This window comes from Eucyclogobius newberryi, unplaced genomic scaffold, assembly GCF_026437365.1.
Source record: "Eucyclogobius newberryi isolate DKJ021-1_F unplaced genomic scaffold, fEucNew1.0.hap1 SCAF_11, whole genome shotgun sequence".
Taxonomy (NCBI): domain Eukaryota; kingdom Metazoa; phylum Chordata; class Actinopteri; order Gobiiformes; family Gobiidae; genus Eucyclogobius; species Eucyclogobius newberryi.
The window spans coordinates 19,288,441-19,315,940 of NW_027315735.1; the positions used below are offsets into that span (position 1 = coordinate 19,288,441).

The window sequence follows — 27,500 nt, forward strand, 5'->3', positions numbered from 1 at the left end:
AGAAGGTTTCCAGCTCTTGTTTCTTGATTGTTACAAAAGTATCATCGATTACACCGACATATTTCCAAGAATTTTGGGCCTAAACCTTGGATTTAGTTCGAGAACTCGAATCTGTAGCCAGGAAACTAGCAGACAACAGGAATCACTTGAGGTTCAATCTTAGATGCAGACAGAACAACATGATCCCGAAGAGCCTGCAGATCAAATCACCGGTCAGAGGACACAGAGCAGAGAAGATTTGGAGAAGGAGCCTTATGCAGATGCTCAGTGAAAGGATCCAGGAAAACAATGTCAGAATTGATAAATTGAAAGACAGAACAGGAACTTTACAGGAGAAATTAACCAGCATACTCCCTGAAGAAGCTTTCAAAAGAGTGCTGGATTTTACACAGACAGCACAAGAAGCACAGCACAAGAAGAGCAAGGAACGCCAAATCAAGAAGTTCAACATTCTTTTGAACAAAAAGAATGCAGGTGAGGTCGAGCTAGACATTAGGACTGAGACAGACAAATTAGCGACCAGCAAAAACAATTGGATTAAGAACCTATCAGATCGTGTTCAGACACAGGCAGAAAAGGAGGTCCTCTCTAAAGGGCTCAACTTTTCTGTCACCTCTAAACACATCCCTACAGAGGACTACATCACAGCCACTGAAACGGCAATTAGGAACAACAAAATGACTGAATCGGAGGCTGCAGACCTGAGGTTACGTGTCACAGCGACTCTGAAGAGTGCCAAACCACCTCCTTCAAATATCACATCTGAAGAGAGAAAAGCACTTTCAGCCCTAGAAAAAGATCATAGCATCAACATCCTCCCAGCAGACAAGGGACGTTGCACTGTGATTCTCAACGCAGCTGATTACGAAGCCAAAGTCCACACCCTCCTCGAGGACACGACCACATACGAACGCTTGAAAAGAGATCCGACCAGTGGCTACAAGAAGAAAGTGATAGACTGTTTACAAAGGCTGGAAAAAGAGGAAGCGATAAGCCGGCCTCTGTATTACAGACTGTATCCTGGTGAAGCCATGCCCTGCATTTATGGCCTTCCAAAAATACACAAAAAGGATGTTCCACTCAGACCCATAGTGTGCAGCACAGATTCTATCACTTACAATGTGGCCAAGCATTTAACAACTATATTGGCTCCGCTTGTGGGGAATTCGGAACATCATGTGGAAAACACGCACAACTTTGTGGATAAAGTGAAACATCTCCAACTGGACCCAGATGACCTCATGGTTTCATATGATGTTGTGTCCCTGTTCACCTGCATCCCGACCTCTGATGCAGTAGCAGCAGTGAGGATCAGACTGCAGGAAGACACCACCCTACAGGAAAGGACCAAACTGACACCTGAACACATATGTAAACTGTTGGACATCTGTCTGAACACCATCTACTTTCAATTCCGGGGACAATTTTACAGACAGATTCATGGCTGTGCCATGGGCTCGCCCGTCTCTCCCATAGTGGCCAACCTGTACATGGAGCACTTTGAGAAGAAGGCACTGGCCTCATTCTCAGGCATAGCCCCAAAACTGTGGCTTCGCTATGTCGATGATACTTTTGTAACAATCAAGAAACAAGAGCTGGAAACCTTCTCTGATCACGTCAATGCTGTGGACCCACATATCAGGTTTACAAGAGAAGACGCTAAGGAGAATCGCTTGGCCTTTCTTGATTGTTCCACGATCAGAGGAGAGGACGGGAAACTCCAAATAGAAGTATATAGGAAACCTACACACACGGACCAGTATCTGCTCTTTGGCTCCAACCACCCACTACAGCACAAGCTGGGTGTGATCAGAACCTTACAACACAGAGCTCAAGGTGTGCCCACCAGCTCAGAGGCCAAGAAGAAAGAGGAAATCATGTCCGAAATGCCCTCTCAGCCTGTGGTTACTTACCCCGCTTGGGCTCTCAACAGAGTGAAGAGAACCAAGAAGCAGGACAAAAGGGAAACTGAACAGAGAAGGAAGGGTGTCTCTATCCCTTATGTGTCTGGCCTGTCGGAAAAACTGCAGAGAATTTTTAGACAACACGAAGTCCCTGTTTATTTTAAACCAGGAAACACTTTAAGACAAAAACTGGTTCACCCAAAGGACAAGTTGCCGACTCAAAAACAGAGCAATGTAGTTTACTCGAGCCAATGCAGTGAAGAAAGTTGTAAAGAACGTTACATAGGTGAGACGAAACAGCCTCTACACAAGAGGCTCTATCAGCACAGAAGAAATACAAGTTCAGGACCTCAGAGTGCCGTGCATCTCCATCTTGAAGCCTCTAATAACTCGTTTGAAGACGGTGAGGTGAAGGTTTTAAGCAGGGAGAAAAGATGGTTTGAAAGAGGAGTCAAGGAAGCTATTTTTGTTAAAAAAGAAAGACCTTCTTTAAACAGAAATGGAGGGCTAAGATTCAATCTTCCTGGTATCTATAATGGTATACTGAACCCCTGGAAAGGTAGAGGACCAGGACCAGGACATTTAGATGCTAATCAGGTACTCAGGGTGGTTGAGCCAGGGTCTCACAAAGACAAAGAGGATTCTAATAGCCCATTAAAATTCTGAATAGGCTAGCTCGGTAGATACAAGGGGGGAGTTTCTGTTGAAACAAACAACTCTTTCTACTTCAGGAAGGCTCCGCCCAATGGGCGGGTCTTACCACAGAACAGTATTAATATCAGAGTTCTCGATCTAAATTCTTTTATTGACAATGACTCTTGGATGAGAGTCGAAACGTCTATTTTTTCTAACTGAGTCCAGATGACTACAACTGAAGCTTTTTCTACTATGGAGTCTCACTATTTTCATGACTTTTACCCAGTGTCTTATCACAGCTTCAGAGCGTTTTGGCTGGTTGTTTCAGTGGTCACTGCTTAAGTACATCTATTATTATAGAGCAGAGTTGCTTACCTGCACTGGGGGTCTCTCAGTGCGCCTCCCAAGGTCTCCCTTCTCCATGTATTGTACTGTTAGCACTTTGTAAATTCAAGGTCGGTGCCTGTTATTGCAGTAATGCATAACACTTTCTGCTAAAGCATGCGCATATCTGATATCAGTATTCAAAGGTCATTTTTGCACTCCCATCAGCGCCTTAGGGACACTAGTCCTTCCCCTCCAATACCTATCTCCTTATTAGCTATTTATTTTAACTTTGACCATCTTGAAGGACGTCCAATAGATTCTTACTTGTGTAGCTTAGTTAATATTAACGCAAAATTTGTCATTATCTCTTGGTTGTTTGACAAACTTCCTGGCACGTGTGGGTGATTGGCAGGTCTACTTTTAACATTGGATAGATAAGGAATAAAAGGTGTCAAATTCCTTTTTTTTTTAGCCCTTTCCTCGCAGCACACTGTCAGACTTTATGATAACAAAGTGGTTTGTGTGTCTAAGACTGACTGCTATTACAGTATCACTTTATTAAGCCCTATAAGCTTTATGGAGAGGAATACTTTATCAAATAATGGATCACAAATCTCGAGTAGAAAGTTTGATGAATAAATTATATCAGGAGAAATTGTTGTAATTACCGCTGGGAACGCCGGGCTCAAATGTACCGTGTAATCATGGTAAGAGGAGAGAGAAACACCAGGCGAATTATATACATCTTTTTTCTATTTATTCTTTTTCAAAAATACACCAACAACAAGCCTTGAAATAATTATTTTTACGTCCCTGTCAACATGACAGGTACCGATCATTTGGTACCTGTCATGGCTAATTCTGAATCGGTCACAAGGAAAGGAAAACAGAATAACATAATTAATGAAAAATGAACTTTTATTAACATGTCTCGTTATCATTTACAGGCTGAGAAATAGATTTTCAAAGTTAGAGGCCAGGGCGGCATCGCGGCGTCATAAGAACAAGATAAATGTGTTGTTTTAAACCTGGTTATTAGCATGTAAAACAATTTAAAGTACTTTTATCTGTTATTTGATATGAAGAGCACAAATACTGAATTCCTATAAACCAGAGATCATGATGTTTAATACTGTTTAATTTAATATAATAATGTTTCTTAGATACATAATAAATACTGTTTACAGCATTTGACACAAGGAGATCTTGTGGAATATATAAAATCACAGCCTACAAAATAAACTACTAACATATATACATTGCCCCGATGCTAACAGCTCCAAAGGGGGCGGGGCCCTTGGGGCCCTTGGATACTTCCACATTGACATTAAGATAAGATAATCCTTTATTGTCCACACATGGGGAAATTTCATTGATACAACGCAGTAGATACAGAGGAAAAGGACAGATCACAGAATATCGGAAGTTTAAAAAACACTCTCATTGTCCCTAATGTGCAAAATTACAGCTTTTGTTGCAAACAACTTTAAAAAGACTGAATTGCGAACTGAGGAGATTGACGCCCGCCAACCTCGATATCACTTGTGGCGCAAAATTAGACCGGGTATTTCCGAGTACAACCGAACGCAGCGGCCAATCAGATGCCCGCTTTCATCGACATTAGCTCACGGACACCGCTCGGCCAATGAGAAGCGAGAAGACTGCGAAGCGGCATGGCTGTCAAAACGAAACTTAAGCGATGGAAATGCCCGCGCACATGCGCTCCGCTGCCTTCCTCCGCTGTATAACTACAGCAATAATCGTGGTCTGTAGTACAGCGCGCCCGAGTTTGTTCACCGCGCTGTTTTTGCCTATTAAAAAGATATATTACGGCGAAAAATTTGCGTCGGTCATTGTGTCCGGAACCTTGAGTTTGGAGTCGGTCAAAACTGATTTTTGCGCCGGTCATTGACCGTGTCCGGCCCGTTATTTCGAGGCTTGCAACAAAAACTTGAAACAAACTAACCATGTAAAGAAAGAGAAAAAAACACATCCACATATACATAAATATCCTCATCAGGACAGTCCCAAAACACATGGTAATGATCTGCCTCCTGGCGACCACAGTTTCTCCAGCATTCGGCCCCTCCCTGTGAATAATGTGCATGTGTTGTGACAAAACGGGGCACATTCTTCCAACAAAATTCCCTCTAAACATGGGACTTTGTGGTCCTCCACTGTGACGTACATATTTCTTCCCACTCCTCATCCGTCAAAACAAAAGTGTGATATGTTATCATAGAAAATATCACAATAGACAATAATATTAACTAAAAACGACATCATGCCATTGACACAAAAACCCAAAAGCAGGATAATTCTATTAAACATAATATAACAATACGGTCACAGTTAATATAACAATTTAATTTAAAAAATATATAATTAGGAATAATTGAATCACAGAATGAAGAAGTAGTTACATTTTTGTTGTTGTGGATTACTCAAAAATGAGGCATTCAACTATATAATTTGACTAGCTTTTTTTCCATTATCCAATCATTTGGGCCGGTCGCAGAGCACTCTTTACAAAACCAGAACAATGTTCCGTTTCCCCTCAAGCTTCACTGCCTTTTCTTCTTCATTTTTCGCTTTTATTACGAATGACAGCAGAGAAATGACAGGAAACCAGGGAGAGAGGGAGAAAAATGACAACAGAGATATAAACCATGGCTGTCCGTTTCCCGCTGCCTCCTTTTTAAAAGAGAAACTTTCTACAAGCTGAAAAATAACTACTCTCACTATGTTACCACGTCTTGCAGGTGAACATCTGTGGCTCTGTACTGCTCCATTGTCTGTTATCTTTAATGTGCGTAGTAAAGACATCGCTGCATCACATTCAATGTTATAGTTTCTCACGCTGTAAAGCCAAAGAGAATATTTATCTGCGCCACCTGTTGCTATTTGGTATTCAGCCAACGGTGGTCCAACAGTAACATTGCCATTTTAGAGGAAAAATGCTCTTTCCTTCAAATAAACACTACAGAGAAGCACCTATTTGATATGAAATGGCTGTTGACGCGAACTATACGGGTCTGGGAGTATTTGAGGTACTTTGTTAAGGGTTGCCCGATGGGGGGAAAAGGTATTAGAACTTTTGTGATTAGACTTGCAATGCATGTTTTCTAATCAACACTCAACACTTCTAATGAAAAAAAAGAAGCAGAAACATTTGAGAGAAGATGAAGTCGATTCATTGTTTCAGCCCTAGAAAGCATGTTTTTCTTTGGATTCTGTGTTTTTCATGTGGATTACTGAAACAATAACTGCCAAATTATTATTATTCCTTTCTGTGATTAATTCTGCAGCATTTCTTGATACATAACTATTTAATTGACCTTTTTTATTAACGTGGAGCATGTTGCTTATTATTGCTGTGATGGCCGTGACAAAAAGTACAATAGTAAAGTGTAGTAGAAAATGAATGTATGAAAATGTATAGTGTATTATGTTAATGCTCGTTGAACCCCGAGCGCATAATTCAATCACAAAACACACACGCACACACTTTTCACAATTGCTGATATATTGCATGGAAGACGAGGTACAACTTTAATCCTGAACGTTCTTTATTACCCAGTGTTACGCGGGAAATTACATGTTGGATGTTGTTAACAATGAGTTTAGATTGGATCGAGTTCAGATAATTGGTCGAAATTAATGAGCAAAGCAAGCCACCGTATTGAGCGCCCAAGAATAGTAAGTAAAATTAACGGTGTGGCTGTGACAGTATCCCCGGAACGTTTAGTGTTGCTATCTTGTCACTTGCCAAATCATTACAGCAAGTTTTATCGTTTTTTTGTTTATTGTTACATTTTCCACACCAAACGGCGGTTTACAATTCAGCGAGAAAGAGGAAATACATTCATCAGAAGAGACGCAGTGTAAGAGAAAACCTAATGAAGCATCTCTGGACACAAACATTTTAAATTAGCTATTGTCACAACACCAGAGTGCCTTTTCCTTGTAATGTATTCTAGCAGAGCATCAGGCGCTATCATTGGAGGAAGATTCGACTCGTCTTTTTCAGATGTAATTTGGCAGGAGAGATGAAGGCCCGGAGGCGAACGCGGCGTTACAAAGGTTATCCGACACGAGCCATCACAGGTACAAGACAAATCCCGCAGAGAAATCAATTAGCATCCTACTTTTATTCCTTCTGACTGCCGTAAGAAGAGAAGAATCAAACTGGAATTTGCCACCGTTTCCCCCGGGCCTAACGACTTTATACGTCTGTACTAGAGCTGGGCGCTCACATTGTTATTCAGTGAACGTTTTCAGGTGGAATGTTCCCTCACCTGCTTGTATCAATGCGTTATACACTTATCCATCTGTCATGTATTAAATTACAGCTGATTTTATTGCCAAAAGTAATAATGGATGGAGTCACCTGCTTGTCTCCATGGAGAATCGAACTGATTCTCTCTGAACTTGCATTTTGCCTCTTTATTGCTGTAATCACCCACTCTCCTTATTGGTCAGCCTAAAGATTATAACGCCAGTGTACATGAGTCGCCATGAATATGTGATGTAGGATGTATACTTTGGGGGGAGTATATCACTTATCCCAAAGCTGTACTATCTATTTTTGAGTTGGGGAAATTGGTGCTATCCATCGTCCAATTCACAACATTGTCACACTGCTATCTCTGACTAGAAAATGCCACCACATTTCAGGGTGGCCTCCTGTCGACACAGCCATTGTTTGCCTTGTCTCGGTAATGAAGACTAAAGACTGTCTAATAGCCCACGCAGCAGACGGCTCCACCAGTTCTGTGTTAAGCCCATATTGTTAATAGCAACTTGATTAATATCCTTAATCAGAGCGAGCGCCATCCTTTAAGAGCAGTTAGTTTTTAATTAGGCTAAAACACCAGAAAAGCGGCAGTTACAGCGCCACAAAGAAGTCCTTCAGAAGGATCAGGCGTGTCGTAAGGAACAGATAATAAAATGTAATGAGATTTTAGGAGGTGGAGGGGTTTGGTTAAAGAGCGCTCTCCGGAGCTGTTTGTGTCAGCTTTACTATGACAGCTGGGGCTTGGGCTGCCTCTCCTCTCTGCTCACTTTTATTGACGTGTTTACCTCTGTCAGACATGTTCGGCTCCATTCCTGGTAGTTTGTTTGACACTCCGCGGGGCTGCCTCAAAATCTTCCCATTTTATCTTTTCCAATAAATTTGACAGACAAATACATCTGGAGCCAAACAGCAGTGGTTCAGATTTTTTGCTGTTGCACCTTAACCACAAGACGCAGGATGATATTTGGCAAATAAATCGAAGGCAAAAAAAAAGACATTCATCTTCAAATGATAATGAAGCTTATGTCTTCTAGCGCTTTTTTTTTTTTAATACAGTGGTTTATTAACTACCGGTATGTATTATTCAAACATTCTGTTGTAAGTTGCTTCTGTCCAGAGCTGCCTTGAGGCTGACTGACGGAGATGTTGCTGCATAATTGAGCTCGGCACCCCCAATCACTCCCAAAATCATTCTGAACCACCTGAGCCTCTTGATCACAAACAGTGTAGTTGGCAACTTTAGAAACAGGAGCAGGAGCTTGTTTGGTGCTGGCGTTTGGTTCATTATGGCCACCTCTTCCTTCCTTTAAGTTATGATTTAAATTCAGTCTTTGTAGTGGTCAATTCATCAAGCAGATTTGTGGCAAAGGCTTTTATGCTGGAACTCTGTCCAAATAAATTGCTCCTGCACACTCCTTGTTATCAACAGTGTTGTTTGCAGTAATTGCCGTAAGAATGTAATATCCCGGCTAAAGAACGCCTCTTCTGTTCCTCTCAAATTGCTGTGCCTTTGATTTGATTATTCACAGCCAAAATAAACCTGGCCTTTGTTGAGGCTTAGTGCTCACTCTTAATGCACAATCTCACTGCTCTGAGTTAATGCCGCTTTATTGCTTAAATCTAATGTAAATTCATCGGAGTGAAACGCACCATCAGCGCCTTTTATTTAGGTCAATACGTTTCCACTACTTTGCCTTATGCTTCCATGTTGCCCGTGATTTCATTTAGCCAGAAAACTGTAATTTCGTTCATCATACCCAAACTGAGATTGGAGTTGTGGTACATGGAAGCACGCTGTTGCCAGTCCACCCTCTCACTACTGTTCTTCTCTGTGCTCCATATTACAATAAAACATTCGCTGCTGGCCTTCATCTTTATCCTCATTTGGCAGTGGCGCTTCCATTGAAAGGATTTCCAGAGCTCATGTGTTTGTTGAGATTATTTCTATTAAAAAACGCACGTTGTTTTCTGCCACTTCATTGCCTTTGGTTAATAGTGGTTTCTTTCTTCATATTTAATGCAAACCTCTCTGGGAGTTTTGGCTGCCTCTCTTCAGATTGATCTCGGCTGCAATGTGATTTTTCTCCAATGAAGTAGCAGAACACGCTAGGCACGCTGCGTGAAATTGACCTCCCTAAAGCAGCAGGGTCCGTGAGCGCTGTTGAAAAGGCTGCTAGAGGAGAAGATCAAGCCAAATGGATTCTTCTTTGTGCGATGCATGTTACCAGCTCTAATGCCCTCACAAATACGACGGTGGGTGCACCTCTGCCGACTGCTGATGGTTATTCACCTGATACAACCACAACTTTTCCTGTGTGGACTAAACTTTCCTCTTTGTTGCTCTGAAGCAGCGTGAGGTCCCATATATCCTCGCGACCGTCTCCTCTGTTGATCTAATTGGATGCGCTCTGTTGCTTACGATGAATCAGAGCTTGGACTCGTTCCCTCCATTATCATACTTTTTTTTATTAAGTGGCAAGTTTCTCCGAATCGCACGGTACAACCTCCAAACTTGTGATGATCACTTGGCTCTGTGCAATGATTTTTCTTTTTCCGTGACAGCAGCATAACTACCTCTTTTTTGTACAGGATTATGGGCTTACTTTTATGAGTGGTACAGCTTCAGAGAGGGGCCACTGGTTCGGGCCATTCTCCCCACTCCACTAATTGCACTCTCATTTGGAAAGTGGTTCTTGGGTGTAATGTAACAGCCAGCCTTTCCATGCCCTTACGTGAAGCCAGCACACTCCTGCCACTGCCTTTGACATTTGAACACCACCGCTGCAGCGGAGTGGGGTACATTTGACCGACTGATTTCAGAGTGTAGTGAAAATCCCATGGTTCTGTGGGACCCCGAACACATCCAGTGGGTCGCTGCTCCACAACACCTCCAGCTGCTAAGTGGCTCTCGCTGAAATGATCGAAGCCAAAGATTTTTTTTAATTACTTTGTACTGAAAGGAATGGCAGGAGTGGAGTTTAGCCCTTGGGAATGGTATCGACCGGGGTGTATGATGTTTTAATGAACCCGGCGTGTAAATGATTTGTTGCAGTTGCTTTAACCTAAGAGACTAATTTGTTTTATTTTGTGTTTGTGTTTCTCTTCAGTGGGTGGATTCACAACTAGCTTGAAGCGAAGCATCTAGAATGTCTAAGATCTCTAAGGCAGCGAAGGCGGTGAAGAGGTTGGATACAGGTGGCATAATCCGGGCAGTTGTCAGGTCAGGACAGGCTGCCCCGGGACCACCCCTCGGACCTATTCTGGGACAGGTAAAATTACCAGCACTTTCTTTTCTCTTTGGTTTGCCCCCAATGTTTCAGTGGTAATTACAGAAGCCATTCTCATTAACCCCCAAATCCCAAACTCTTGATCTACCCCACACACCTACATCGCCCTGGTTCTCTTTATTCTTATTCTAGCCACAGAGCTCCTTTGTGCAGATGGAGAGCAGACTCCTCCCTTTCTGCTGGTGTGTTCTCACCATTTCTTGGCCACATGTACTCACACCGAGTGCCACAGCACTTGAATTATCCTCAGCCTTCAGGGGTGAATTGGATGAAATGAGACTGAAACCAGTCAAAGGTGCTTTTCAGTTGGAGGATCCAACGAAGGGCTGGGCAATTAATTGAAAAGATTGAGAGAATGAGATTCTGTCATGTCTAATTGTCAATTATTTGGTTTAGGGTTAGAAATTGAGAGTTAAAAAGCCAATACTCCGTCAGTAAAAACGTTTAGAACAGAGGTTGGACTTTGAAGGAAGACATTTTATTATTTTTGTATTAACTAAAAGCATTTTCTATTTGCTTTTATTCTTTTGAAAAGACAAAATAAAATTACATCTAAAAAAATCAAGATCGATCAACATGGAAAAAAAACATTTATTCTTTATTTTTCCATATGGTCCAGCTTTAGCCAACACCTGCTTTTCTTTATGAGAATGTTATTACTTTGAGTAGAATGTTTCATTAAATCATCAATCTCAATGGAGACAAGCAGGTGATACCAAGTTACAGGTCAGAGCTGTGGAGAGGTGACCCCTCTTTTTTATTTTTATTTTTTTTAATAATAACTACAACAACAATAGACCTTTTTAATGCCGTACCATGGAACATTACTGGCAAAGCAATAACATGTCCATGGAGCATAGCAGATGGCAAACTCCACCAAGAAGGATACATAGTGCACCTTTAAAATCAAGTGCACTTTCCATGTTTCAAATAAATGTGTTCGATGATTGGCTCAAGCAATACTAAATGAAAACCCTGAATGAACTGTGCAATTTTATTTAAGACCGGGATGAAACGAACAACAAAAGATAAAATTAAAAGTTAGGCAGTTACTTTTAACACCCTCAGCTTTTGTTTGAAATCGTCTGCCAAATTTATATTGTCCTCCTATAAACACACAATCTGCTCGTGCTTAAACGGTTGTTCGTCTATTAAAGTTTGATTGTCCTCTACAAATTGAACCAAAGCAGGCCCATGGCTCGTCCAGCACATACAAATGATCTTGTTAGTCCCCTTTAATGGACAGCACTCATCAGCCGTGGATACCCTTCCCCTGTACGAAACCAGATCAATTCTCACGCCTAATCCATCTCCTTGACTTAATGACGACACTCGCGGTGGAGAATGAAAAGTGAACACAAGCGGCAGAGCAAGGAGGAGGCGTCTGTAATGAATAGTACCACAAAGAAATAATGGCTCTGGAGCATTTATCATCGCACGTCTAAAGAAGTAAAATTCTATTAACTTTATTGTTGGCTTCAAAGTGGTCACTGTCAGCAGTTGCTAGATGTATAATCAAACACAAGATGTACTTTTGACTGGGAACCTGTTCTCTCTTCGAAGTCAGGGCTTAGTTTGACTTTTACTACCAGATATTTACGTTAAACTCACGTTGAAGATTTTGGTTACATTGACAGGAAAGACAATAAAAAGCTTTAATTAAGAAAAATGACTGATAATACATTTTAGATGGAAGTATTTGGTTAAATATGGATTGATCAGGCTTTTCTTTTCCAACAAGGTCATGTTTAGTTTGTTTGGCATTGGTTGAATTTTAAATTTTATGATTGGAAACACTGATAATGAAAAAAGAATATAAAAAAAATGTTTTCCAATAAAGAATACCATTATCAGACATATTTAGGCTTTGTGGAGTGTGTCTTTGCAGGAAATACTCCTGAACAAGCAATATTGTGTTGAGGTCTACTCTTTTCTTGTCATTCCCCTTCGAATTTATGATTAATATAATTTAGATTCTATATTTTCAACAGGAGTTTAACCATAATGATCTTGTCCTCACCAAACACTCAGGAGTAAAGCTAAGAGTCTTTTTCTCTCCACAACCGCAGTAGAGAAGAATTTCTTGCACCTTAGATAGATTTTCTGTCAAATTACAAACTCACAAATGTCTGTTGCATAGTTACGGTGCGGACACATTTCCAAACAAATGCTGCTTCTTTTTGGACATGCCCACTGTACCTCTTGTTCTCACTTCTTTGGACCAAAGCAGAATAAGCTGTCTTTGAAATGGCTTCTGTCGTCACAGGTGGCTGCCTCATTAATGTCGCCCCATGATTCCTTTATTCATGCGAGAGTCGGGAGCTGAAATAATAGAATATGTGGAGGTAGAAAATGCGAGCTGTAGGTGGTCAATGACCCAGTTGCAAACCTGAGCACTCGTTCAGAAAGCCACATTGAGCCAAATGACAATGAGCCTGGACTTTGAGCTCCAGTGGGCAAAGGATGATGTAAAAAAAGGTAATGTTGTAGTTTGGGCCGCATTTCTCCCACACATTTAGACATGCTCTAGATTAGCCTTGGAATCTTTTATTTGTGACTTTATTTTATGATTTCTTTTTAAAGCATTTGCAGGTGATTAATGTGGCTTACCTGGATTTAGATCTAGCGGAAAGTGCAGTGTTTAGCTGTATTGTTAAAGGTTTTCAGCAGCTTTTGTCAGGCCGATGCAAAATGGTTTGAGCAGCATTGGTCTGTTCTTTGCACACGCATCATTTGTGAATGTTATTATGTTGTTATGCAAATACCATTGTCTCTTTGCCCAAATCTACTCTGACCTACTCCCCCACTCTCTATAATCAAAACTGTGTTATAAAAGAAGAATTAAGTACTTTTGCCCATTTTAATTGTAAGTAAAAGATAATTAAATACTTTGTTAAGGTGATTCATTTACGCTACACCAAATGCCTGTTCTTGTTTCACAATTTTTCATTTAATTTATTTAATTTGATCTATAGAGATCCCACCAAGAAGGACACAAACTGTAACTGTGATGTAAACTTACATCATCATAACTTTGTAGGCTTTGCTTTTAAAACCCTTTATTGTAAACACTGAATGTAATATATATATATAGAGATAGAGACAGAAATAGAGATAGAGATATATAGATATAGTGATCCCTCGCTATAACGCGGTTCACTTTTCGCGGACTCGCTGCTTCGCGGATTTTCATCATGCATTGTGTTCTGCATTCTGATTGGCTAAACAGTCTCTCCGCATCTTCTCTACCTGTGTGTCAATAACGTTATGGATTAATATGTACACGTACGTATTTTACATTATCTGTTTATTCATTAAGCGATTATGATTGACGCTTCAAGGCAATATAATGATTTTTAGACCAATAAAAAGTGTTCAATTTTATCTATATATTCAATTTAATTGTTTTGATTTTTTGTAAGATTTTGTTTTGCCTGCGGGCTTTATTAGACAGAAAATGACAGGCTGAAATGGGGATGAGAGAGAAGGGAGGACATGCAGTAAATTGTCGAAGTAAGGATTCAAACTCGCGACACTGCGGCGGCTGCATTTCAATTAAATTCAATTTATTTTTGTAACGGTAGTTGCCTCGGGGGGGGGCATAAGTGCTGTGCCATAACCTCTCCACCACTGAGCAGCACTTATATATTCTTTTCTACTTCACCACAAATCATACTTGTTGTTAAGCTGAAAAACTATTTATAGGGTGGAAAATGGTACTTTCTTCCCTGACCCAATTCTTTGTAACATTTCTACCTTGGAAATATAAAAGCTTTACAACATTAGCATTTAGATCTGATTTGATCTGATGACTTAACTTTTTAAAGGGTCTATAGATTTTTTAAATCTTTATGGATATTTGCGAGTACTGTTTTTCGCCGACAAGAGAAATATTGGAAATCCTAATGGCTGGGAAGAAAATCCACCTTGGACCATCCTTATTTGTTTATCCTGACCAGACTGTAATAAGTAAATATTACTTAGATCCCAAATGTGTTTTCCGAAGCAGTTAAGCAGGCCTCATCGGTTGCCTTCGAGTTGGAGCAGAGTAAAATTGGACTGTCGCTCTGTCAGTTATACTTGTTTGAATATAAAATATCTTTTACTTCTCATTGCATAATAAAAGACAACTCTGACATGGCGTGAAACATGTTTTTTACCTCAGACCTGCATCATTCACTGCTCACGTCTTTTCATTTCTTTTTTCCCAGATTTTGTGCCCGTAGGCTTTTCTGACAGGAAAGTAGTGTGAAATGGGGGGTGAGAGAGAAGGGAGGACATGCAGTAAATAGTCAGAGTCAGGAATCAAACTCACGACACTGCGGCCGGCTGCACTTGGAGACTGACATACGAGCGATTGTCTCATTTGTGGTTGCTGTGGTATCTTAGTGGTTGTCATGGAGCCGTGAAGGCTTTTCTGTTCTTTACGTCTATTATTTATTTTAGATTTGCGCCAATGATGCCTTCAGAATAATCCCTTTGCAATCCATCTGCGTTGTTTATGGGTAGAGTGTAAGAAATGGGACCTTCATTTACAGTTTTGAATCCTGTTTCTGATTCTTTCTATTGCCGTTCTTTTTCAGGGAACATACACTTTGAAGCCTGCACAGACGCAGTTAGTGCTGATGATGTGATTGCTCAAACTCTTTGGTTCAGGCTTGTGGGCATCCTGCAGTGATCGCTACGTCAAGGGTAATGAGGTGAAATGGTTTTCAGCCCCAGCGGAATACAAGCTTGTGTCGCCTTTAGGTGTCTCTTGGACGTGTGTATGTAATGTCATTATTGTCATGGGGTTGTGCAGTATGTGGTCATCTTTCTTACAGCTGCTCCTACAAGCGCCGCTCAGCCATCTGTAAGAATGGCAGCCCCTGTGCCTTAGGCGGTTACCCCAGGTCTTTAATCTCTGCTTGTCTTGACTCTTCATTTTGTTTCCCCCCCCTTGCCGTGACTAAACACCCTCAACAGGGGAAGTGCTGAAGGCTAGGCTGCCTGTCGACTCTAGGGCAAATTTGAACAAATGAGAGAAATAAAAGAAGCAAAGGGTATTAGATGAAGAGTGTGTGACGGCTTTGGACCTGGAGAATAATTACAGGCCACAGTGAAATTAGCAGCACTGAACACTGAATAGACGGTGGCCTCAGAAACAGAAAATGGTGGCACAAGTGCTCTTTTCTTCTGGTGCAGCTTCTGAGAGAAAATGCTGAGTATTGTATTAAGGGCCTAACAGGTGTAACAAATTCAAGAAGGTAGTCATTTGTGGAGGCTACAGTCTTCGCAGTCACTGATTTACTATAATAAAAAATGTGAGGAGTTGCCCGACAGGGAGTACATACAGAATTCATGTGTTGAAAATGTAATGTACCTCCTCTGGAGATGAAAGACACAGGGTAGAGCTGAGTGGATGCTGTCTGTTACACTAGATATCCCTATGCCAGATCCCTTTAAAGCTGCTGAACCCAAAAAGACATTTCCTCTGAAACTTAAACTGATTTTGTTTGTGGCTGAGAGGGTACATTAGTCTTAATACATTTTGTAAACATAGACTGTAAATCTATCATAAAGCAGTGCAAATAAGCACATGCATTTTGATGAATGGGTTCAATTTCAATTAATAGCACCATTAAAGCTTGAAGGAGTGGCTGGTGTTCATCCAAAGGCACCAAGTGCCATTCATTGACAGTGTATACTGTGCCACTTGATGAGCAACGCACGCGTACACACGCACGCACATGCACGCGTACACACACACACGCACACGCACGCACACACACATACGCACCCCTTCATATATTTTGGTGGAGTTTCACGATCAAAACAAATGTACAGTGTCTGATTTCAGTGACTTCAAGCTACTTTTTTCTTTAAGGGTGAATTTGTACCATTTTTGTTCTCATTGGTGCATTTAGTTTGCCACAATGGACAATGAGCTGTCAAAGCCAGGCAAGTACCAGACAGTCCTGGAGGTGTAGCTGACAACAGCTGACCTTACACTACCCATGGCATATGTCCAAGATCCACATGAAGCTTTGTGAACACCTCTGACAGTCCCACTAGGACCAACTCAAATAAAACACAATATATCTAAACTTGTACATACCTAAAAATGGCAAAAGGAAACCTTTACAAGTTGTACTTTTTCAATTTTAGTAAAGGCAGTAAAAGTGCAAATACAACATAAATTCGTCAGGAGTAAAGCAAATACATTGTTTTATTTTTTAAAAGTGCAGTTAAAATGTATTGAGTTAATAGAAACATTGAAAGAAATCTGAACGCTGATATAGTTGTGAAAGAACTTATAAATTAAATTAGTAGACAGTTCTAGTGAAAACATCTTAAATCATTCTGACTGTAGCTTTAACTATAGGTAAACCCTCAGTGTTTTTCTGATTACCATTTTGTATCCAACATAAAACTGTTTTGTGTAAGCTGCACCCTCTGTTCAATCTAGATGCAGAGCGAGTATCCTGCTGGAATATAACCCCCCACTATAAAAATTAATTATGTTCTGTTACATATCTCGCGTCCGCCGGTCCGTCCGAGGGAGTTGGATTTCTGCTTCACTGTGGAACTCCTCCAGGTTTCTACTTTTTCCAAAGAGGTTTGGTAGTTTTTCCTGGTCGAGAAGGCGGGTCTAAGGACACGGGATGCTGGGACATTGCCAAGTCCCTATGAACATTGTTTAATCTGTTTTTCACTGTCGCCTCCGAGACAACTGCTGTTGTGATTTTGGCATTACAAAAATAAATGTAATTGAACGTATGTATTAATGTGTTGTTATATTTGTTTTATTATGTCTAGAGGTCATCTTGAGTTCTTTGCAGCCCCTTGGTGGTCAGGGCCCTCACTTAGTTTGTAATAAATCTTAAGGAAAAAAAAAGAGATTATGAAATACTTTAGATGGATCATAACCTTTTTAAAAAGAAACTTTTTTTTTTTTTTTTCAAGTATTAAGAGACAAACCATGTGAAATGACCAAATTATTTTCATGAATTTGAACTGTGGCCTGTAGCCAACTGACACCTCCAGAGGGAAATGTAAGTTTTCAGTTGTTGAGCAGCAAAAAGAAATCCTTTAGGCTTTCACTGACGCTCACTTTTTGTGTAGAACTACTTTACTCAATTAGCAAGTCACTTGACTGTCAAAAAGGAGAGTGTATTGCCTTTTTCCCCCTTCTTCTTCTTGCTGCCTATTTCCCCAGTGGACACCTTAGCCTCAGAACAGTATAAATCAAAATGTTTGTTTCCCTTTTTCCTTCAGTGATTCAGCTTGCGTTTGAAATCTGGTTTCAAGTCCCCTGATCAAATTTGTAAATTCAATATGGTGTTCCAAACATTTGTTGCATTAATTGTGTGAAATTGATGACAGAAGTAACTCTGGAGAGTCTGAGTGGGTGTAGAATTTATATTGGAATCCACTGCCCAAAGTCATCCTAGCAGTCAGAAAATTTAAGATTATGAGATTCGAGCAGACAATTGAGGAATTGTCTTTTCACACATACTTTAGTTCGCAAAGTTCACTTTAAATAAGAACACGCATAAATCACACCAATGCAGTTTGAATTAGATTCAAAAATCCAAGCTGAGCACAGCTTTAAACGCATGAGTGAGGGACCGAGACTTGGCACAGATATCCGTTTGAAATGGATACAAGTGGTCTGTGTGCTGTGCTCTCTCTATAGTTCATGAGAAATGAAAGACGGTCCTAAGGCTGTCTCTGAGGGTTCAAGACTCACATGAGACAGTGTGTGACTTTGAGAGCGCGACAAAGAGTGGTAATGAGATGGCAACTCTTTAGCCTGGACCTGGCCCTCTCTGGGCTCTGAGCTCTGGCTCTGCCCAGTGGAGTCCCCTGCCTCCACTGCAGTCCCCGAGACTCCAGCGTGCCGCTCCTGTCTGTTCCTCTCCCATGCAGAGTTCAGCTTCACTGCAAGAGCCAGCAGGTTCTTCCCCAGGAACACAGTGGAGATTCGAGGATCCCGGTACCACAGCATGCCTGTGCCCCTCAAGGCCAGAGTGAAGATGTTGATGGTGACCAGACTGAGCCAAGGATACAGCGCCTCCTTTCGTAACCCTCTCTGTCCTGGCAGTCCAGTGGCCCCCAGCTCTGTGAGAGCCACACATGGCAACAGCAGCAGCAGTGCATAGCAGTAAAAAAAGACCAGGCTTTCGGCCCAAATGGGCAGCTTCTGGTCCCCGGGGAGCACCGTGCCCCCTTGAGACTCCCACAGTCCTGCCTGAAGGTCCAGGACATCCAGCAGATCCACCACCACCCACAACAGCCGACCACGCACCTCCTGCTTCCTTCGCTGAGGGCTCATGTGGTCAGTCCCAGTCAGAATGAGGAACAAGGAGGGCAGACAGATGGACAGCAGCAGTGTGAGTGTCTTTCTCGCTAACGGGTCGGGCGGGCGACGCTCCTGGCGGTAGTTGTGGCAAACAAAGAAAAGCTTAAGCTGAAGAAGAGACAGGAACATGAACCACAGGGCACTGGCAAAACCCCGCCGTGGAGACCGAGCTTCTGAGACCACACCTGCAGACACAAAGCGCAGTGCAAGGAGGAAGCCCACGTCACCTAGCAACACTGCCACACACTGCCACACACTAGGTCCCGAAACACCGCGAGCTCCCAGCATGCTCTGCTCCAGCAAGTAGAGGTCCACCACAGCCATTGTGCTCACCGTCACCAGGGTTGATACACACACCTGGGGCGTGGGCACCATGCCTAAAACAAATCAAACAGAGTTACTGACAATTCGTCATTAGCATGACACTATGCTTGTAAAGTCTTATCCATAGTAAATGGCATACGGGACAAATGAGAACATGGTTTTACTTGCTGTGGTAATTCAGAACCAGATATGAAGTGGTTTGTTGCTATGGTTAAACACATTAGCGCTTGGTAAGCAGTGAGCGCACTTCATCTTTGGCTGGAGCATCATCTACCATGGCTCCTCAGAGCAGCCGGCTAAATTGTGTTTTTTCTTCCTTCTCATTTTCCTTGAATTCAATTTTTTTAAATTTTACACACAACTATCCTGGATATTTATTTTATGCAAGCAGTATCTCAGCTTTTATTTTTAATTTTGCAATGATTTCCCCTTGTTTTGATTAACTATGTTCAGATCCAGATGTCTGGTTAAAGTGTGTGTTTGTGTTTTTTTTCTGGTGCATGATCCCCCTGTCTGCTGCAGTCTTTAATCATCTCAAATCCAGCTCCTTTTGCAGATGAATATTGATAACCTACTATTTGTTTAGAGCTGCTATGACTGCTATGATTGTGTACACACACTGTGTACATCTGCGTGAGCGCTTGCAGCCAATGCTAATTTGGCTTGAAATGTGCTTTTTTTCTCCTGCAGCTCATATTTCAACCTGAGACAGTATAAACCTCAGTATTGATCTTGACTTGAGAAATGATCATTGACTTTACAGTGCGATAGAAAAAAAAACATCTCTTTGTAGTATTTAGCTGAAAAGCAGGGCACAGACCACTGGAGTGTACATTATCTGCTCAATGTCAACTACGATCGATGGTATTATAACTCAAATGTGCTATAATGGCAACATTTGAGCCTGATCGAGCAAGAGATATTCAGCCTGATGGAAGCCTTTGAGGAAAGCGCGTCTGTGAGAAATGTAGTGATATATGGCTGATGGAAGACACACAACTTCCTCTCTGTTAGACAAACAGGAGATGTGCCATCTTTTGTGTGCCCACTGAATCATTGAAGAAGGAAATCCTCTGGGTATCAGGGTTGTATTTGAGGTATGATGAAGTTGATGATTAATAGTCAACTTGGCTGTCTACATGCCTAATAACATGCTACTCCATGGTAGTAATAGATCATAAATAACCTCCCGTCTGGAAACCCAATGTTGAGAGAAGAAAAATGCTCAAAATTAGATTGAAAAGTGAGTATCCCCATTGCAGAGGCAGGCAAGAGCTTGCCCTGACTGATCCAGAGAAATACAGACATGGGTTTTGTTCTGCATCAGATGAATTAAAGGGACAGGAGGAGAAGAAGTGATCTCAAGTGATTAATCTGCCGTGAGGCAGAGTGGGAGGATCATGGCAGCGTTCGTAATATCAGATTGTCTATGGAGCCTTTTGTCTCTGAAAGCAACTCGATTACCATGCCCCAGAATTGAACAAATTTCACCGAACTGCAGATTGAGGGGATATTGGACTTTAAATGTGTTATTTCTTTCCTTCACCAGACACTTATAAGAGAAGGCACAGGTTGACAGCTGGTCTTCTTGGGGTTGAATTTCTTAGTTCAACCTGCAGCATAAATTTCACCGTGGAAATATCCCTGTCAGTCCCTATTTGTGTTGTTAGTGGCCGTCAGCGCGGTGTAATTTATTCTGCTCTGAGTGAGGCAGTGAGACGACAACTCGTGTGTCCACTCAGCTCATCAATAATGACCAAATTCATCATCTCTCCGTCACGGAAAATGACACTTCTGTTGACAAGGTGAGGCAAACCATTTCACTTTAAGCATGAGTAATGGTGTGTAATGGTGTCCAGGTGAGTTGTGTGTTCCAATTCAATTCACCCTCAGTTTGTCCTGGAAACAGACATGAAAAGAATTAACTACTTTTACTTCAATTTAGATCTGACTTTGTATTTTTAATCCCGTTAATCATTTATTAAACGTTATTGTAATTTTGCAGGTAGTATCAACTCTTTTTCAATGCAAACAATCAATTATCATTTACACTTGATCTGTCTTTTTCAACCCAGACCTGAGAGCACAAGTTCTCACAAGTGCACCGGGCTTCAAGGACACCGCCGCTGTGCCATAAGTGTGCACGGTAATTAATAGAGTGCGCGGATAATGCATTAATAAATGAACCCAGTGCCCAGACTTACAGCCACATGACTGAAGCATCTGTTGATTTATCCGGTGGCACCCGCGAGTGTAGCCTCCGGGGCTCGTTGTGCCCGCTACACAGTTTACCCCGCGCTCCGTCCGCCTCACACGCGTGTCATTAGCCGGCCGTGGAGCACTGCTGTCGAGTCACGTCTCGCATCCTCTGGCAGTTTCCAAACCTCTGTCAAAGCCCTTCTCCGCAACACCTTTCATAACAGCCCCGTCCTCCGCAGGTACGGCTCCGATCAAAGTAAAAGTACTTCCCACAACCGTTTGCGTCGCACTCGGATTTCCTTCGCGTGGCTCTAGACCGCCAGTTTCCACGAGAAGACGCGCCGGTGCTGACCAATAAAGTGCCTCTTATTGTCGCCGGTGACGGGCCGATCCTCCGTCTGTTCGGAGATGGTTCAGGCGCTACGTGGAGGAGCCGCGCCGCGCAAAGTCAGGCTCCGTAGTTTTTGGAGGGTTCTGTGCCTGAACGAGCGCGGCGTAATCCTCTGGCCTCACGGATGGCACGCGGACAGCTCCGGTGGCTCATGCGGAGGCTCCGTGATGTGGATCTGGCCGTGGCGGTGTCGCGTCCCGCAGTGTCCGGCTCAGCGGAGACGCATTTTGAGCTCAGGACCAGAGCCGGTGCGGCGAGGGGGAAGAAAGTCGCGCGGCTCCGGTTTTGTCGTGCGGTTCATTTGTACGCAGGTTACGTGCCTCTCTCCAGACCCCTACCCTCTCCCTCTTCCCTCCTCCATCAGCTGTGCAAATTTCGCTTGGAGAAATCCTTCTCCCCGTTACAATAATATGCTATTATGTTAATGCTAATCCAGGAGATTAGTGTCTTTGTTTGGAAGCTTCTCCTTCCTCATATAGCATGCCTCTTTTGAAAGAAGTGGAGCGAGCACTGCCTGTAGACACGTTTAGAGCTCAGAAAAAGCAGATGTTACAACTTTAATTAGCCCTCCCTCTGTTTGCTCACACATTTAGTTTCAAAAGAATGGCAAAAAGTTCTTCTCTGCTGCTGTTATCATGTGCAGCCCATAATGCTGAAACTATCCTTAGACTTCGTTGCATTAAACTAAAGACACCAATTTATTAACTTACAACAAGATGTCCATTATTGTTCAAGAGTGGAATAAAATCTGTGGTTTACACCATGAATGGAGTTCGATTTAGCTAGTCGTGAAGATATAAAATATGAGTAAAATGCATCTATCTGATGTTCCAAAAAGTGGTTGGGAGGTTGTGCCTGACCCCAGGTGGGATTTAGAGGCATTTCCTTTTTTCACCTTGTTTTGAAGGTCCTGCAGTTCTCTGACTATCAGTAGCATTTCAGTGCATGCCCTGGGCACCACTGCTCTGGGGCTTCCATGGTGCCTGCTTCATTTTGCAGTGAGACTTTCAATCAGACTGGTGAGAAAGAGGATGGAGACTAAGCTTTCTTGTCAGATTCAGCTTTGCGCTCTGCTGATTTCCACAAGAAGAGATTTTCCTTTTTTTCACACTTCAGCAATTAATTTGTCTTTTTCCCCCCTCCGCCCTCCTTGTCTTTTTGTTTATGCCCATCTCTCCTCTCGCTGGATACTGGATCCCCTGTTTTCTTTTTTGTGTTTCCCCTGGGTGCGTTTGAAGGTCAGAAATTGCAGTGAGACTGTGGCAGAAAAGGACAGAAAGGAAAAGAGGCAGAGGCAGAAAGAGAAGCACCAAGGCCGCAGTATTGCACTCATCACTTCTAGCTCTGATCCCGATTGGAGAAGGGCACAGAGGGTTACGCTCTGTCTAAGAATGGTAAAGGACATCAACATGATCTATGGTCTACTTCAGGGCGGATGTTGGTCTCCAGGAAATTGATAAACATCTTGACAGTCTGATTTAGAAATCTTGGACATATCTGATTACCGTAACATGCTTTATTATCTACGGAAAGACAGTGTCCTAAAACGTATAACATTTTAAATATAATATAATATAATGTTGCATTGAGATAACATCAATATTTCAATTTGGACCAAAACAAAAAAACAACCTGCTGGAAGAGCAAACTGGAATTTCCAAGTTGTGGGACAAATAAAGGCTTATCTTATCTTAAGAGGCCAGTAAAGGTGACATCATTATTCAGGCACGTATGGTGTGTGTTTATTATACTATTCTTCTAAAGGGCCTGAATATATAAGCACATACACTGTCTGTTCTTGTTGACAAAAATGCCATAAAATATGTCTATAACACAATTTATTTTAAAATGATTTCCTAGAAGTGGTTGTATTTCTATAACTATTACCGGCTGATTGTTTATCTTTGAATTAATGTACATTTTTCTCCCAAATCATCCACCCACTGTTTGGCCTTGCCTTGCCACTCTTCAAATACTCTGATTAAAAAATCTCACATGGCAAATCTAAATGAGGCATGAAATGTTGACCATTACATCTGGCTTCACATGATTCATATTTTATAGCGCAGCTTGTTATTAATCAGTTTGACGCTGCTGCCTTAGAACTGCTATTCACCGCTGAATCATCCTTTGTAGATCTGTCACCATCTATTGTTTCATTGTGGCTTTGTTGTTCCAAACACTATAGCTCTCCATCGGAGCACCTTTGATTTCTCCTGTGTTGACGTAGAGGGATTCTGGTGTTTTCTACCTCCATCCTGGCGTGATTAATCATGTGATGTGGCAAAAAGCAAAACCCAAGGTCTGTGAGAGGTGTCTAATGGAGTTGAAAATGCGGATGTTTTGTGACAATACAATCAATTTTCTTCTACTGTAGCTGACATACTTTTCAATATGTCTTCAAACTGAAAATTATTCGTATTCTTTATACAAAAGAGGAGCCAATGTCTTATTTTAAGCAACAATTCAGAGCCTTACAGAAACGTTGGCCTTGAATTCTACTAAAAGCACTGTAACACTGTATATTGGTGATTGGTGGAAAGTTGTTTGCAATATAGAGCTTATCCTGAGTAGAAAGTCAAGAGAAAGGTCTAGCACTAACTCAAAATTGTGAGGTACTTTATGCTTGATGTAGTTACTGGACCCACATGAACCTGTGGTGAGCCTCTCTGACTACACTCACATCTCGAACTTTCCCCTCTGCACATTGGCCGGACCCCAACATGAAACCTAATCACCTGCATGGCACTGCAAAGGACAGAGTATGATAAAATGCAGACAGCGAGGCAGATTAAATGAACAGCGTAATGACGGTAATGAATGAGAGTGTTTCCTGTAGAAGAGTTTAATTAACCTCGCCTCCCACCAGCCCCTCTCTGCGCTACACCTTCATCACTGTGTCGCGGGCCGTTCCACTGTCCACTGCTCATGGCCATTTATTCTGTGGCCTCGTGTGCCAACAGCAATTAATCCTGTCTGCTGCCCCAGGGCCACGTCTTATGTGTGTGTCCTTTTATAGCAATGTTTGCCACACTCCCTTAAACACAGCAGTGCTTGGGACCTTCACGGGCTCTCTCATCATCACCCCATCTTCAAGTCTCACATTATTCTCCTCTCTAATGCAAAGACACCTCCAACCACACACAAAGGTTCCTCCCTGTCACTAGCTGCTTGCATCTTATTATGCGCACAAATCACCCTTTAGCAGATAATCTTGTTCGATTGAAATGAGGCCCAGGTGTTCATACATAAACATCTGCACACAGAAGTCCTGACCCTTTTGATGAAGACCTCCCGCTACGCCTTTGCTCGTCCCTGTTCCCCTTGGACAAGCAATCCTTTTTCATTGCGCAAATGTTAGCTATCACATTCTGACAAGTTTAATGTACCTCAACGGTCTTGTCTTTCCCAATTTCTGCTTCTTTTTTGTGCCCATCAACTTCCCGTTCCCCTGCTTTCCCTGCTGCCGCACCAGGGCTTCATCTTGTTAAAATGAGTTGGTGAAGCTGAAAGGCCAATCACATTAACACAAAATGAATGTCAAAATGACTGCAGAAAATAGGGTGACAGGGTCAATTCAAACTGACACAGCACATATTTTAATTGCAAATGCTTAATTGCTCTTGTAATCACAACTAATATGACTGCTCATATTGAGGCTTATATAGCAATTGCTGACGAGAAATACAGATGGAGTGGACTACAAGAAATTGCTTTTAGATTAGTGTTTAATCCCAATCTCAAATGTCACTGGCCTCTCCAAACAAGCGCTAAAACAGCTGCAGTACATCCAGAACGCTGCTGCTCGGGTCCTGACTAGAACCAGGAAGTACCATAACATTAGTCCTGTTCTCATGTCTCTGCACTGGCTCCTGTGGCTCAGAGAATAGACTTTAAAGCAGCTCTGCTTGTGTACAAGTCTCTCCATGGCCTAGCACCAAAGTACATCTCGGACATGTTAGTGCCATATGAACCATCTCGGACTCTGAGGACCTCAAGGACCGGCCTCCTCCTGGTGCCCAGAGTCAGAACTAAACATGGGGAATCTCTGCGTTTCATTTTTATGCAGCTAAAATCTGGAACAGTCTTCCTGAAGATGTGAGCCAGGCTTCTACTCTGACAATCTTCAAAGTCGGCACTAAGGCCACTGTAAAGTCCAGGAAGAGCCTGGCACACCTACCCACTGATCAAGAGCAAGTTTAACACTTTGGTCGAGTTTTGTCTGGGACAATTGGTTTAGCGAAAGCTAAATCTAGGGAGTGGGCAGACAAGACTGGGTCCTTTTGTTAAAGATACAAAAGCGGCACACATAAGGTGGAGGCTTCGACGAGAGAGTTGTCATAAAATATACATACGCTGGGCACAGACGTGTGCAGAGGCAGCTAGCGCGCTGACGTCTAGAGACAGTCAAGCATGGGAACAAATCAATCTAAAAGCGATGTGTCCATCCTGGGGACACCTGACACGCTGGCAATGTCAAATATATATGGGAAAGAGTGTTTGGAGTGTCTGGAGTGGTCCAATAGATTTGATTTTCCATCTGGTGAATCACTAAGCACGGACAAAATGTATGATTCATGTCAGCAATTTTTTTGTTTTTTTCTAATCTGTTTTTTTTTTTAAACACATTTTTTTCCTGTTGTGTGAAGAACTCTTAATTACCTTGTGTATAATTGTGCTCTTCCAAAAAAATTGCCTTTTTTGCCTTTGAATTACATCTGAATGTTCTAGTCCCTGTGTATTCGAAGGTCCCTGCCTTGAGTGATCAGCTACAGACATTTTATACTGGAGAGCGCCCGGCTCTAATCAGTTCTGGTGCACAAGAGGGATTTATCTAGCGACTAGGGCTCTGGGATGATTAGATGCTCAGATGCAGTGAATTTGGAAAGTGATTTGGCTTGGGCATAAATGTTGCCGTTCCAGTTCCCACTCTGATAAATGTCATATGAGAGTGGAAAAGCACATCTTGAACCCTGCTTTTATGGCCTTCCAACCCCCACACAACATTTAAAGACTTTGATTCCCACCACTACCAGAATGACCCAATTGTCGTAATTACTGCAGTTAAACTATTAAATAGCTTGGGGGCAAAATAAAATTGGCCTCTGCTGTCACCTTCAGAGACTGAATTGTCTGGACTCTCATGGAACGGCTTGATTTAAGTATGATTACCTGTCTCCAGTGCATTATTAATAGTGTACAACCCCTGCATGCTTGGATCCCTTTGTCCATGGAGCTGTCGCTTGTCCTCATGCTGCACTTATTTCACATTTGCCTTGTGTTCATTGGCGTTTAGAAGTACAGGACAGCGTGGTCAGCGAGGCCCTGTGAAGCTGTTCTCTTGTTAAGTTTTCCCCCCCTATTTACATAATGCCGCTTTCTCCGTGCTTAAGTACATTTTTGAAATAATGCTTTACTACTGCTGCTTGTTGAGAAGGCCGTTTTATGACATTGTGTGGCCTGAAAAGGCCCTCTGAGTCAATGGGGGAGATCATTATCCAACAGCAGCTGTACTGAGGGAAGGAAAAAGGAGCTGAATGTGCATGTCTAAGCCAGAGCCTGTACTTCAACTCATACTGTATGTAACATCACAGTCCAATATGAATCCATATTTAATTACACTCTGGCCCCCACACACCCCTGCTTGTTTACTTTGCAGTACTGTTATGTGGAAGGTAGGAGCTGACATGGGATTACTATTAATAAGCACTAAAAATAGAGGCTGGGAGAGCTCTTGGGATAAAAAAAAAAAAAAAAAAAATACCTTTTCATTATTAGCATGAGATTTTAA

The 27,500-nt window shown here is 42.1% G+C and overlaps 2 protein-coding genes across 2 annotated transcripts in view; one reads left to right on the top strand and one right to left on the bottom strand.

Annotated features, from left to right (window-relative positions):
- Positions 1–27,500, top strand: part of mrpl11 (mitochondrial ribosomal protein L11) — a 39,042-nt gene that overhangs the window by 6,058 nt on the left and 5,484 nt on the right. The window contains exon 2 of the mRNA XM_072437404.1: positions 10,272–10,433. Coding sequence (XP_072293505.1) covers positions 10,311–10,433 — 123 coding nt within the window. The 5' untranslated portion in view covers positions 10,272–10,310. The remainder of the gene's footprint in view (positions 1–10,271; positions 10,434–27,500) is intronic.
- Positions 17,622–21,532, bottom strand: tmem265 (transmembrane protein 265). The gene is made up of 2 exons (XM_072437364.1): positions 21,324–21,532; positions 17,622–19,172 (listed from the first exon to the last, which is right to left on the bottom strand). The coding sequence occupies exons 1-2, from the start codon at positions 21,340–21,342 to the stop codon at positions 18,124–18,126; spliced, it is 1,068 nt and encodes a 355-aa protein (XP_072293465.1). The 5' UTR covers positions 21,343–21,532; the 3' UTR covers positions 17,622–18,123.